The sequence below is a fragment of the Corvus hawaiiensis genome, chromosome 8 (genome assembly GCF_020740725.1).
Source record: "Corvus hawaiiensis isolate bCorHaw1 chromosome 8, bCorHaw1.pri.cur, whole genome shotgun sequence".
In the NCBI taxonomy this organism is placed as follows: Eukaryota; Metazoa; Chordata; class Aves; order Passeriformes; family Corvidae; genus Corvus; species Corvus hawaiiensis.
This window is the reverse complement of record NC_063220.1, coordinates 13,770,476-13,784,566: the sequence shown is the minus strand read 5'-3', so window position 1 is coordinate 13,784,566 and position 14,091 is coordinate 13,770,476. Positions and strand designations below refer to the sequence as shown.

At 56.9% G+C, this 14,091-nt stretch overlaps 1 protein-coding gene across 4 annotated transcripts; it reads right to left on the bottom strand.

The window, feature by feature from the left end:
- Positions 1 to 5,366: 5,366 nt before the first annotated feature.
- Positions 5,367 to 13,630, bottom strand: LOC125329689 (solute carrier family 2, facilitated glucose transporter member 5-like). 4 transcript variants are annotated; one of them, XM_048311972.1, is made up of 13 exons: positions 12,914 to 13,623; positions 11,842 to 11,940; positions 11,231 to 11,391; positions 11,019 to 11,143; positions 10,618 to 10,763; positions 10,405 to 10,537; positions 10,215 to 10,301; positions 9,868 to 10,055; positions 9,630 to 9,740; positions 8,362 to 8,463; positions 7,772 to 7,847; positions 6,130 to 6,257; positions 5,367 to 5,918 (listed from the first exon to the last, which is right to left on the bottom strand). In XM_048311972.1, exons 1-13 carry the CDS (start codon positions 13,403 to 13,405, stop codon positions 5,679 to 5,681), a joined length of 2,088 nt encoding a protein of 695 aa, XP_048167929.1. In that variant the 5' UTR covers positions 13,406 to 13,623; the 3' UTR covers positions 5,367 to 5,678. The 4 variants fall into 4 exon arrangements, with proteins under 4 accessions (XP_048167929.1, XP_048167930.1, XP_048167931.1 ...); XM_048311973.1 differs by lacking the exon at positions 10,215 to 10,301 and having other exon boundaries at positions 12,914 to 13,621; XM_048311974.1 differs by lacking the exons at positions 5,367 to 5,918; positions 6,130 to 6,257 and adding an exon at positions 6,268 to 7,143 and having other exon boundaries at positions 12,914 to 13,628.
- Between the last annotated feature and the right edge of the window lie 461 nt (positions 13,631 to 14,091).

The following is a 14,091-nucleotide window of genomic DNA, read 5'->3' as shown; positions in this document are numbered from 1 at the left end:
TGGGAAAGTCAGGTTTGGGGTGAGGTGTGGGGTGTTTTTATAGATCTGGGTCCTTCCTGTGTGTGCAAACGAACACACACTCCCGCACACACACACATCCCCCTGTAAGACATTTCTGTAAATGCACTCCAAAATTTGGCTCACCAGTGAGCACTGAGGATAGGTAGAGCTGGGAGGGGGATTGTTATCTCCATGTCCTGATAGGGAAACTGAGGCACAGAGCAGGGATTTGCAGTCCTCATCCATGCCGTGGATTATCCACATCAAACGAGTCATCCCATGACCGGCAGCATCCGACAAGTCTGCAATCAGGGAAAAGGTGTGCAGGAAATTTTCTTAGGACTGCCCAGCAGTGGTCAGGCTCCCAACCCTGTGACATCCCCAACCCCCCCGGCAGCAAACCCTGCCACCAAACCTCCCTCCACTCCAGCTCCCCGCCATAAATCACTGCCCTCCATTGGCCGAGGACCTTTTAAAAAGGATTTATTAGGGGGGATTTAAGCACCGGCAGCGATACGGTTTCATAAATCGAAAGGCAATAGCGCTCATCGTCCGGTCCGCTCGGGGGGGCACCCCCGCCCCCCGTTCCCACGGCCCTGTAGCAGCTCCTCCCCGGCACGGCCGCCTCCGCCGCTCCCCTTCCTCCCCGTCTGTGGAGACCGCGAGTGTGGAAAATCCCCAGACAGGGAGTGTAAATGCTTGTTCTTTGTAAATGAAGAACATAATTAACATTAAATTAAGGTAATACAAATGAAGACAACACAGAGCCTGACAGGATGAGTGTTTGGGGAGGCAGTAGAGAGAAGTGATTCATATTTTTAATTTACTGTACAAATAGACTAGCAGGGCTGGGGGGAAAAGGGCCATCCAAGTGGAGTGGGGAATTTTTTTTTCCCCACTGTTGTTTTGCTGTGCTTTAAGCACACAATGACTATTAAAGTCAACTGCCCATATAATAGGACATCTCCTACATGACTGCTCTCCGAGAGGCAGCTTGCTGTAGCAATAAATTCTGGGAGTGCCATCTGCTGGTGTGCACCCTCCGCCGGGCACCCTCTCTTCGGCCACCCAGCCCGGACCAGTCCCAGCACCCCACAATTGCTGTGGAGACCTGCAGAGCACCAGCCATGGGCCTGCAGGCATCCCTACAGAGTTATTAAATTTCTCATAGGGTAACAAACACTTTCTCCCCACAAACTGTTAACATTTTTCGTTATACGTATTTTTTTTTTCTGAGGTTGAGTGGGGATGGTTGATGCCGAGGAAATATTTTAGGCTTTTAAAAGAAATGAATTACTATTCTCCACCCCTCTAAAATGCTGGGTTTCAGCTGAGTGCCTGTTACCCAGAACACAGTAAAAAAAAAATCACCCATTTTAGATTTTTACCTGCAAAAAGACTGTTGACCAGAGTCCATGAGAACTGCAGGCTGGAGCTGGCTCTGCACTTTAAGGAGATGAGAGCTGTGGTCTCAGCCTGGGAAGGCCCCCCTGAGGGATGACTTTCAGCCAGGAGGGAACCAGGTTTACCAGAGCACAAAAGTGTCCCTGGGGCTGTGACACTTGGAATGAGCACACCTACACTGCCTCTGTGTCCTTTTTCCCTTCCCTGGGAGACTGCTGACACCACCAGGCAAAGGAAAAACAAAAGAAGGCACCAAGAGGATCCATTCCTGAATGAAATCCCCCTTCCCAGGCAGAAGACGCCCTGGGATGGTGCTGAAAGATTCCTCTGCTATGCCAAAACAGAAGGTGTTTCACCATTTGTGGGGGGTTCCTAATTTTGGGGGTGCAATCTTCTCCCTCTGGGTGACTTGTGTCCTGGCAGCTATTACTGTGAGCAACACTCCTGGGTCCAAGGCATCCACTTGGCCAACTTGGCCTTGAACACTTGCAGGGATGGGGCACTCACAACTTCTCTGGGCAACCTGTGCCAGTGCCTCACCACCCTCACAGTAAAGAATTTCTCCCTAATATCTGATCTAAACCTGCTTTCTGTCAGTTTAAACTATTCTCCCTCATCCTGTCACTATATGCCCTTGTAATATGCCCTTCCCAGTCTCTTACAGCCCCTTTATCCAGTGAAGCTTCCCCAGAGTCTTCTCTTCTTCAGGCTAAACAACCTCAGCCATCTCAGCCTGTCTTCACAGGAGAGGTGCTCCAGCACTCTGAGCATCTTCATGGCCTCCTCTGGACTTGTTCCAGCAGGTCCACATCCTTCCTGTGCTGAGGACCCCAGAGCAGGATGCAGTATTCCAGCTGGGAATCACCGGATGTACTGGAGGGACAGAACCCCTTGACATGTTGGTCACAGCTCTGGTGATGCAGCCCAGGATATGATTGGCTTCCTGGGCTGCAGGCATGGATTGCAGGGTCATGTCAAGGCTCTCATCCACCTCCAGGTCCCTGAATCAGCCCCTGAACCCTTCAAATATATCCAGGGCCCAGGCTGCAAACACAGGGTCTGTTTGCAAACTGAGCTGACCCCAGGCGATGCTCCCTGGGTCCAGCACCCTGCTCCCATGGCTGCGATGCTGGAAGCATGGACTGTCTTAGTGAGACAAGAGGCAGGGACCAATTCTGCACCAACCTCTGTGGGGCAACAGGGTACTGCCCCAGCCCCACTTTTTCCACATGGAGTAAGACAGGAGGTGGAGCACACAGGAATCTACCTCAGTCAAAATTGCTCCCTGAAGGAGCTTCTGCAGTCAGGTGAGATTTGCGGGGAGTGAAGGCATCCCCGTTGCGGTGACAGGGACAGTTTGCTGTTAGAACACCTGATGAAACCAGTGCAAGAAAGTTTCAGCCTCAAAGGCTCGGTGGACCCCCAGGATCCGTCCTCCTGGAGCCCATCCCTGCTGGAGCCATAGGGTCTGAGGGCACTGGCAGGGTATGAATGCTCCGTGGCTTGTCTGACCATGGTCCGCAGCCACTTGTGGCCTCACCAACCCCCAGTGATCACACAGGGACACCAGGGTGTGTCCAGAAAGCCTTAATCAGCTTCCCAATTGGGATGTGACCACTCATCTGGAGCCAGGTACCCTCCTAGAGAGCTTCCATGCAGGATCTGCAGATATCCAGTGATGGGCCATGACCATTTCCTTGAGGACCCCCATTCAAAGTATCTGGAGACCTCGAACCAGGGTCTTCTCTCCCGTTCCAGATTGTCCTGGGGTGAGCCCCAGCCCTCCATGTGAATACCTCAGTGCTTGAACTCACCCACCCTTTAGCACTGGGCACACCAGGAGATGGCACTTGTGCATTTGGAGAAAGCACCTTCATCTTCGTTTCTGCAAACCTTAAGAGGATCAGCAGCATTTCCAGGTGTCCAAGTAATTTCTCAGACTCTTCTTTGCATCTCCTCCAGTCTTTCGAGATCTGCTTGGACACTGCTAGAGAATACAGCCTTATCCTCACCCAGCAGAACCCGTGCTTTTGGAGGCCACAATCCAGGGAACTGGATTTCGACATGGGGAAGCAGCTTTGGACATGGAAAAGCAGCTTGGAGATCACCCAGCCATATCCTTCACGAGAAGCCTGCAGTGGAGCAGCTGGGAAAGCCTCCCTGGCAAGACGAGCCCAAATCCTGCTTTTGCAAGAGTACAGGGTCAGTGGCATGGGGCAGTTTGAACTGACAACCCCAAAGACAGATTTTGCCCCAATAGCCTCAGAAAAAAGCTGATGAGTTGCCAGTGATGAGCATGGGGGTTCTTCACCCCCAGGCCCTGATGGAAAGGAGGATGAACATGTCCTTTGACATGGTACCCTCAAATGGGTCCCCAGGAGCAAATGTATCCAAAAGGCACCATGGAATTTTGCCAGTGACCCCCTGTCCTTGGAAAGAGGGCACTTCTGGCTCTGGTGGTGTCTGAAACCCTGACAGAAGTGGGTCCTGGCCCCACATTTCCCAGGTCTGCTGCATCTCACTGGCCACACAGAGCAGTCCTTGGCCATAAGGCAACATTCCAACTCCTTGGCTGTGCCAGGACCCCAGGAATGGGGGGTTGGTCTCAGGAGGGCCATTGCCTCCCACATGGAGGGCAGGGGGCATCTTCCAAGCTGCCCCACATGCTGGGTGGGAGAGATAGATAAATACCAGAATAAATAAATACAAGTGGCAAAGAGGCCTGAAATGATGCTGTCGTTTGCTGGGAATGAGAGACACAAGTGTAATTTAGGTTTTGATATTATCAAAGTCTCGCTGCTCTAAAACAGCAGGGCACTCAGTGCCTCATTAATAAAGGATAAACTTGGAGTCTATTTACAATGCACTTTTTGGGGTTATTTACACTCCATTATACATATGTAATGCTGCACATATTTACCGCTCTGTTCTGCTGCCGAGAGCAGCCGAGGCGGGAGGGAGGCGGAGTGGGAAGCGCCTGATGCTGCGGAGCTGTGACCCTGCTTTGACTGATGTCCTTTAAATGGCTCAAGATGCAGGAGAGACCCAAGCTGGTGGCTGAGGATGGAAGGGATAGGACCAGGCACTGGGGACCCAGTATGGCCCAGTCCCTGTCCCCACGGGTCCAGTGCCCACACACCCCCAGAAGTGCCCTGAGGCTTTGCCACAGGATGCAGGAAGGGTTGGCTCCTCACTAAGTGACCACAAGCACCAAACACCAAGCTGTGGACATGTCACAGATAGGGAAACTGGAAAAAGGGCTAAATTATTTGCAACAAAATGATGTTTGCGTTGGCATGAGAGGGTTTTGGCCACACAGCCCTCCCCACCACCTGGGTTTATCTCTCACCAGAACAAAATGTTGTAGTTTTCCTGCAAACCACAGCTCCTGGAGGGTCTGGGAACCCCATGGTCTGCCACAGTGTTTGTGGGAGCTGCTGTGGGGGTCCTGGGACATGGGACAGCCCCTCCCTCCAAGCACAGCCCCCAGGATTCAGGGCAGAGACATGGGGAGGTCATGCTTGGCGAGCACCTTGGGGCCACAGCAATTCATGGGGTGCAGTAAAGGGATGTGGGTGTATCCTGGATCCCTTTGTCCTCCAGGGAGTTTGGGAGTGTGCAGGATTCCCCATGGGAGCACTCTGCAGGGCCAGCACACGAGGCCAGGCACCAAGGGCTCCCAGCAGTCTGTGGAGGGGCACAGTGGCTGGACAGTCACTCCCAGCTCAGAGCTGCTCTACATCCCATCTACAACAGCCTCCAGCTTTGCATGACCAACCTGGGGTGAGATGCAAGAGTCTGGGAGCCATCCTGACAACCCTTCCTAGAAAATGTGGGGAAACTTTGACCTTTCCAGCCAGGCACAGTAGAGAGGAGAAGCCCCTCCTCCCATTCTGCTCCTCCCTGGTACTGGGGAAGCACCTGCCCATTCCAGCGCACTCCTGCTTGCAGCCATTCCAGGCTGAACTTGCCAAACAATGGCTCTGGTGGCCATGCTCTTTATTAAACAGCTCATGCCAAGGCCCCACACCCAGGAGCAATGAAAATCCCTGGCTCAGGAGGTCCCCTCGTCTCTGTGGGGATATCTCTTCCAGCAGGGGGGTCATGCCCAGCAGTCAGTGCAATCCTGGTGCATCAATGGGGCTCCTCCTGGGCACGGGCTGTGCCATGGAGAGATGTCTTGGGAGACCCAGAGATGACCAGGTTGGGACAAATTGTCCCCCCCATTCTTCCCCAGCCTGGAGCCTCCTCCACCATCCCCCAGCCCACTCAGATCAGGGCAGGCTGGAGCCTGAGCCCTCCAGGGAGCTGCTCTCCAAAGTCCCATAGCCATTGAGCTTCATCATCCCAATGAGATGGGCTGGGATGGAGAGGACAGAGCGGCGTGTGGCAAAGATGTGGCTGATCTCCATGAAGGTTTTGTTCTTGGTCTCGGGGATGACAAGGTAGACGTACAGGGCCACCAGCAGGCAGACACCACAGAAAACCAGGTAGCAAAAGGCACCAGCTGACATCTGGGGACAAGAGCAGGATGAGGCAGAGAGCCAGGCACTCCCACACTGGGCATGGCATGAGGCAGTGTCCCCTCCCACCACCCTTCCCTGGACTGGCTCTGGCCAGCACTGAGCTAAGAACACAGACATCCCTGACTTGGCACCCCCTCCTGGGAGAGCAGCAGGGCTGTGTCCATTCCCTCCATCTCCCAGGGGCCCTCTGGACTGGTACCTGCAAGAAGGGGAAGATGAAGCCGACGGTGAAGTTGCAGAGCCAGTTGAGAGAGCCCCCCACAATGTAGGCAGCCGGGCGGTGCGACTGCATGAAGAGCTCAGCTGTCATCAGGAAGGGGACACCGGCTGCAGAGGGAGGGGACAGAGCAATGGTATGGGGGACAGGCTGACTCCAGTATCCCTGGGGTCAACAGGTTCTGCCCACCTCAGTCCTGTGGCCAAAGGGCTGGAGCCCAGCAAGACTCATGGTTCAAACTGGTGGTGCTGGGAGAGCTGGGGGCGACAGGGAGTGCGGTGGAACATGTCCTGCCCTTGGTGTCCCATTGGGATATGTCTTGGGGGGTGGGTGATGTCCCCCTGACATGCCACACTTGCACATTGCTGGGTGCTCAGGCCAGTTCCACAAGTTGCATGACTGGGAAGTTTCAGACTGAGTCAAAATAAAGGTGGAACATTTCACATGGATCCTAGTTTTCCAAAAGTGTTTCTAAATGCTGATACATTAAATCTCAGAGAGACCACAGGCATAGAGAAACATCTTCCTGGCACCCTCCATAATGCCCTTTCCAGACTCCCTTGATCAAAAGAGTTTAGAAAACTTCCTTCTATCAATCAGCTTTTGTTGCCACTGTGGCTGATTTAGGAAGGAAAGAAGCAACCACTTTTCTGAGCATCAGAATTTCCCGCAGGACACAGAAATGCCATTTTCCAACCTGCTTTTCCCATGTATGGTGAAAAAACCCAGGATGTATGGAAGTGACTTCCCAAGCCAACTTGTAAGTGGACTGAAAACTGGACACAGGTTGTGGCTCTTTCTCCTGGAAGGACTCAACTTCTCCAGTCAAGTGTCACTGAGCCGGAAGCCCTGGGTCCCAGAACTGTCCCTGGACTGGGGGGCAGGATCCGAGGTCCAGAGTACATTCCAAGACACACAGGAATCTGGTGAGGGACTGTATTTGATATGGTGACATGCCTGGGGTCCCAACTGCCTGAGACAGGGCTGGCTGGACCCCTTTATAAATGAAGGGGAAAAAAGAACCAAAAAACAAGTGTAAGAAGTGAGGGAGGAGTGGAGCCCCTGATGGACTCTTACTCACAGCTCGCTCAGAACAGAGATATATATTTTTTTTGTTTTAAAACTCCTATTCATCATTGTTTGTGAACAATGAGCCATTAAAATCCTAATTAAAGATGTAATTACAGTGAATAAAGTCTGGGCTGAGGATGAATTATAGATCTGTTAAGAGCTCTGCTAATACATCAACTGGGTAAACCAGTCCAGGTTTCACTCCTGGCTGTTGGAGCCTGCACTCAGTTAGGGGCAGGATGATTCTCACCAGCTGCACTGCAATGGGAGTGGTGACGCCTCCACCGAGGTCTGGGGAAGGCTGTGAGAGCTTTCACTCTGCTTGGCCCTGGAGCATGGCCCAGGAGGAGGAGGTAGAGTGTGCCCTGGGGACGTGTGGGGCTGGAGGGGTTTGTGGTGGGGTTTCACTTGGAGGTACAGCATCATAAACCAGGGCCTGACCATGGGGATGGGGCCAAGGCTCAGGTCCTGTCACCTGCCTGCAAATCCCACTAGTCCCCTGGTGCCCCCATTCCCACCCCGCTGCTCCCCACTCCCCCTGCCCCAGACCCACCTGGTCCCATGCAGAAGCCAGTGATGATGCCGACCACGCAGGCAACGCTGACGTAGCGCATCCAGGGCAGGGTGGCCTGCGAGGGGACACTGGGCTGGGGATGCTGCTGGGGCTGGTCCAGAGCTTTGCACCCAGCATCCCTGGGACACAGCTTCATGCCTGCCCTTGGCTCTTGGGGACAGTGGCCACACAGGACACATCGGCAAAGCTGGTGAGGGTCAGCCTCAGCCAAGCTCAGCAGCTCATGATGTTGCAGTATCCCCAGAGCAACAGGAGCATCCTCTGGAAGCAGACAGCAGGAGAAGGACCCTCCACCTGTGCTGCCATTTCACAGCTGCCTCCCTGGGAACAACTGTTTCTGCAAAAAAGCTACCAGAAGCAGCAGGATTTTTCTCATATGGATTTGTGGGGTTTTTTTTTGTTGTTGTTCTTGGTGCGCTAAATTTACTTTAACTTTGAAGGGAAAATATGACTTGGAAGAGCCAGCTCACCTCTCATTTCCATGCATGCTCCCTCCCCCAGGATGACACCCATCCCTCCATCATCCAGCCCCAGTAATGGCCCAGGGGGTGGCAGTGGCCAGGCCTTACCTGCAGCAGCAGGGAGACGGTGATGCCAGCTGAGCAGACACCCATGGCACAGAAACCGGTGATGATGAGGGGCCGCCGGCCCACCCTCTCGATGGTGAAGCACTGCCAGGGGAGAGCAGAGACTGATGGGGTGCTGTGGAGCTCCAAGGTGGATGGGAGCACCCCTGAACCCCAGATCCAGCTGAAGGTGGGAAGATACTCCCAGTGGCATCTGGGCATCAGGGGCAACCCCAGCTCAAAGTTCCAGGGTTGGGGCTGGGGCATGGAAAGTGCCAGGGGTGAGCATGCATGGGGCAGGAGACGAGTCCCACAGAGCCCCATTAGGGTTGGGGCTGGCTGGGGTGACCCTGAAACCGCTTTGGCACCAGTGCCAGGTGGAGGTGCTGGGCTGGGCACGGGGTGTCTGTGGAGCAGTGGGCACAGCAGGGCGTGGGCAGGCAGCGTGGCGGTGGCAGGAGCAGGCAGGGTATTGACAGCAGAACAAATGCCTGTAATTTTATAACCAATCTCAGCATGTCCATTGGGGGCCATTTGTGAGGCTGCTCCCAAGCAATCTGGCTCTACGCTGGGCGACTGCTGGGGGGCTGGGACAACCCCACAGACAGGGGAGGGGAGAAAGGGGTACCCTTCGGAGAGGCAGGGGACCCCACTCTGTTCTGGATTGGGCTATGGGAGAGGGGAGCAGACCTCTACTTATTCCCTGTTTTCTGGGAGCAGCCACCCCCATCCATCTCTGTAATTGTCAGAGAGCGGATTTAGTGCCGGGTGGCTTGGGCTGGCCCTGGGTGACACTTGCAGATAGGACAAGGGCCATAAATCTGCCTGGCCCAGTGCTAACTCTCCAGCTAAATGAGGGCTGGCTGGGGGGGCCAGGGCTGCTAGCCTGGGGCCAGGCCAGTGCTTGGCTAGGGGGGGAAATGGAGACATGTGGCTCTGCTAACAGAGGGACAATGAAAGCGAGACCAGAAGGAACTTCTAGTTGCCTCTATCATCTCCAACCCGCTCTTTGCCTGCCATCTCTCCCCAACCTCCCTGCTACCCTAAAATTATCCCACCACTCCTAGACGTGACTCCTAAACTGAACCTGTCTCATCCCATCTCACATCCCCATTTCCATGCCAAACCCTTTGCCCCCCAGAAAAGGGGCTGTGCTGTGGCACAGGTGATATTTGGGGGTCCACTCTGTCCCCGCTGCTTGATGGTGCTGGGAGCTGGCAAGAGGGCTCTGGCATGGAGGAGCCGTGTCCACCTGTCCATTCACCACTCACCCCAATCAGCCCAGCAATGATCTCGATGGCGCCGGTGCCCACGGTGGTGTAGGGGATCTGGGACACAGGGATCCCGGTGTTCTCGAAGATGGTGTTGGTGTAAAACCAGATCTGCCGAGGAGGGGACACAGCATGAGCCAGGGGATGGAGCCGTGAGGCACTCGATGGAATGAGCTGCTGGGTCTTAGCTCAGCATCTGCAGAGCCGAGTCCCGAGGCGAGGAGCACGTGGGGCTTACGGCATCGATCCCTGAGAGCTGCATGCCGGCGTTGACCACCACCACCGAGAGCGTCTGCCAGCGCACAGAGCGGTCCCGCAGCAGCTGCCAGACCGACACCATCTCCATGGAGGAGAGCGACTGCTGCTCCTCCTTCATCTCCTTGATCACATCCTGTACATCAGGGGTCCCCAGAAACCGGTGCAGTGCTGTGGAGAGAGTGGGGGCCATGGACACGTGTCCCCAGCACAGGGCGGATGCTCACAGGTATGGCACAGGGTAGGGGCCTGGCTCTACCCTGGCCCAGCCTCCCCAGCAGCCTCCCTGTGGGGCTAAGCATACATAGGAAGTGAGGAAAAGTCTCACACCACAGTGCTGGGCACCATGGAAATCCTGCGGCACAACCAGGTGGGACAGAAGGGCTGAACCATCAGGGCTGTGGTGGGCTGTCAGGTCTGGGTATGGAAGAATGCCATGAGGATGCACCTTGGTCTTGGAAGACCTTGGAGAAGCACCCAGCACTTTCCAGAGCCATTTTCCCCTAGGATATCCCCTCACCTTTGGTGGCCCCACAGATGTCGTTTCTCTCTATCAGCAGGTACCGAGGGCTCTCAGGGAAGCAGTGCAGCAGCAGGAGCTGGAGGGAGGCAGGAACAACCACCACTGACAGGAAAAGGGGCCAGAACCTGTCCTGGGAGGAGTTGAAATGGGATGTGTCATGGGGAGGGCAGAGCAGGGTCCAGCATGTGTGGGCTCAGGTATTGTGCTCACCTCTCCCAGCAGTTCTGGGAGGCCCAGGACCTGGGCAGAGAAAACCCCCAGGCAGATGAAGAAGCTGGGCATGAGGCCCAGGAATCCCCGCAGGTTCTTGGGAGCGATTTCTCCCAGGTAGAGGGGCACCACACTGAGACAGATACCTGGGGGGCACAGGAGGAACTGGGATGGCAGAGGCAGTGGGGAGAAGGGTACCTAGCCAGACCCTTGGTCCATCTCTTCCCATGCCCAGCATCATCCACAGTGGGGACCCCATGGCCTTGGTGGTGGCCCTGGCTGTACCAGAGAACCCCTCCACAGAGCCTTTGGGGAAGATGAAGCCTTCTCCATCCCCTGGGAATGGCTGTAGGGGCCTGAGCCTTGAGGAAAGGGCTGTGCACAGCCCAGGCAGCACCCACCTGAGTGGAGCCCCGTGATGGAGCGGCCGATGATCACCATCTCAGGGGATCCCAGCTCCCGGCTGAAGCCCATGAAGCCGCCGGCCAGGAGGACGAGGAGAGCGCTGCGGCTCAGAGCTCCATTCCTGGCAGGCACAAGCAGCAGGGCAGCTCCTCCAGTCCCGTCCCATCCCACCTCTCAACCACCCTGGTCCATGGTGTGATGCCCTTACCTGCCGTACCGTGCCACCAGCATCCCCACTAGCAAGGAGCCCACCAGCCCGCCCAGGGCGAAGATGGAGACAGTCAGGGCGTAGAGGAGGGTCAGGGGCCCACGGGCCAGCCCATGTCCATACCGCTGGGACCACGTGGCATTGTAGAAAGCTTTTATGTGCTGGAGGGCAGAGACACACACAGGCACCAGATGTATTGGCAGAAAGGGGAAGACAAGGGAAGACAGGATCTATGGGGACAATACCATGGGTTTAACAGCATTAAAGGAGATGTAGAACATGCTTGAGGATGACTGGGATGCGCTGGTCTGGTTGCTCAGCACATGTCAGCACTGAGAGGCTTAAGGACAACTTAGAGATACCACAGACAGAGCTCAGGCTGGAGGAGGGAGGTTGGGGCCAGCTTTCCGGCCCCTGCCTTCCTGGGGGATCAGGCTGGTGTACATGAACATGGACTCTGATGTCCCTCCCATGCCATTCCTCTCTGGGTGACTGCTCAAGGAAAATGCCAGTGTTTTGATGTGGGGCTGCTGGACAGCAATCCCTTCACCCACCAAGGGAGGGATGCAATGGCGTTTTCCCTGCTCCCAGAGACGCTGCTCATCCCTTACCTCTGCTGGCGAGTTCATCACAGCAAGGTTGTAGCCATAGAGCATGGAGGAGCCAAAGGATACCAGAAGGGTGACAGACAGCAGGGGAAAGGTGAGACGCTGGGAAAGAGGAGGAAGGATCAGCACGGTCCTGGCCAGAGAGCCAGGAGCCAAGGTGTCATGAACTGTGTTGGGTCACTGCGCCTTGTCCAGTAGGGATGACCATGGCCCAGAGCAGAGACCCCAGCCCAATGGAATCCTGTGTTGAGCACTGCTTCATGCCGGTGCCCAGCACCCAGCCCAGCTCATCCAGCTTCCCCGTGGCTGGTCTTGTGGCTGTGGTGTGAGGTTTTTGACCGCGGCGGTGACCCAGCCTGGGTAACCTGGGCACGCCTGCCCCCAGCTGGGAGGGGCAGCAGACAGAAAGCGGCAGGTGGAGAAGGGAGGGATGCCCATCCCCCTACCTCAATGGAGCAGCTGAATGGTGCTGCTGCGAGTGGCCCAACACCATTGAAAGGTCCCCCACGGAAGGTCCCACCCAAAACACCACATACACCCACACCCACCTCCTAAACCCTCGCCCCCTCCAACACCTTTGTCTCCCGTTCCGGCTCCTCGGGATCCTCACTGCGAGGAGCCGGTAGCTGCGGGGGAATAGCCACCCTGCAGCCCTGACCCAGGATCGGGGTGCCCAGGAGCATTCGGAGCACCCCCAGCTGCAGGGGCAGCCCTGGGTGCTGTACCCCGGAGCAGTGAATGGTCCCCGGAGCGACGGGGCTTGCAGGGTGGGGACATGGGATGAGCCTGCGTCCCCCGGGAGCAGCCCCGCTCCCCAGCACCCACAGTCCGGCCCTCCCACGCAACATCCTCCGGCAACAGCCCCCGCACGGTAGCCGGATTCGTAGCACCCAGCAGCTACTGGCTCACGCACAGCAAATACCCCCTAATCCCGTCAGGAATCCCAAGCCGGGAGAAAGGGGAGGGGGATGTCAGGCCGGAGGGTGTCAGGCCAGGGGCTAGAGGGGGACAGGGACACCGTAAGGCAGACGGGAAGCAGGGATGGGGCAGCCCTCCCGGCCCGCAGGGAGCTCACCCCAGCGATGTCCCGGCCGGGCCGTGGAGTCCCTTTCCCGACCGGCGGGACGAGGCTGCAGGCGGAGCGCGGGGAGGGAGAGGAAGGAGAGGGGGAGGAAGGCAGCCCCGGTCCGGCGGCCTGGCTGATCTCTCCCATTTTTCGATGGAAGAAGGAGGGCGTAAGGTAAGGGAAGGGAAGGGAAGGCAGGGCAGGGCAGGGCAGGGCAGGGCAGCCCGGACGCCCCCGGGGCTCATTGGAGCCGCCTGAGCGGCCGGAGGAGGAGTCCAAGAGCCTCTCCCCGCGCCGGGGGCAGGGGCAGCACCTCCGCACTTCCCAGCCCGCTGAGGGGTCACGGCCCAGCCTGGGGGCAGCGGAACCACTGGCGTGGTGCTCTGCCACCGTTGAGAACTCTCGCATGTCCCCCCTAAACGGGAGTGACCCCGGGAACCGTAAGTGGGACAACATCACTGCACCGTGCCCGCGGCTGGCGGCGAAGGGGCGGCCCCACATCACCCAACACCCCGATCACCTCCGGCCCCTCTCCCACCGTGGGATAGACGTGCCCCATCCCCTGCGCTCGGGAGGAGGCTGGTAGCCCACGGCCGTGGCTCGGGGCAGCTGCCTTCCCCGGACACGGAGCGGCACAGCCCCCAGCCCCAGAGAGGAGAGACTCGGCTCAGAGGAATGGCGGCTCAGAGGAATCCAATTTTGCTGCGGCCAGGAGCTGCCTCCCCTGCTGCTAATGAAGTGCCTTTAATTAGCAGCCTAATAGCAAGCTCTTAATTTGCCGAACAGCCAGTTGAAAGGATGGGGACCCCACTAAGCCACGGCTGGCAACAGCTCCAAGGGCTTAAAAGGGACAGGTCCTGACAGGCTGGCCCCACTCAGGACGGTCCCGCGGGGCCAGGAAAGCGGAACAGAGCTGGGAGAGCCCCGTGGGCACCCCCATGCCTGCCGTGCCAGCCCCAGCCGGGCTGTCTGGGATGCGGGAGAGTCCGGGCACCACATTTTCCCACGGAGGATGTTCCAGCTCCGGTCTCCTCCCTCCACGTGAGCCTCCAGCTCTTCCTGAAAGCATCGGGGCCTCTCCCCCAGCCACCAGCCCTTTCCAGCCTGCCAGTGTTCAGCTTTTCCCAGGGCTGGCTGGCTGCTCAAGAGCTCCTGTGTCTTGCCCAGACTCAGTTTTTCCACATCTG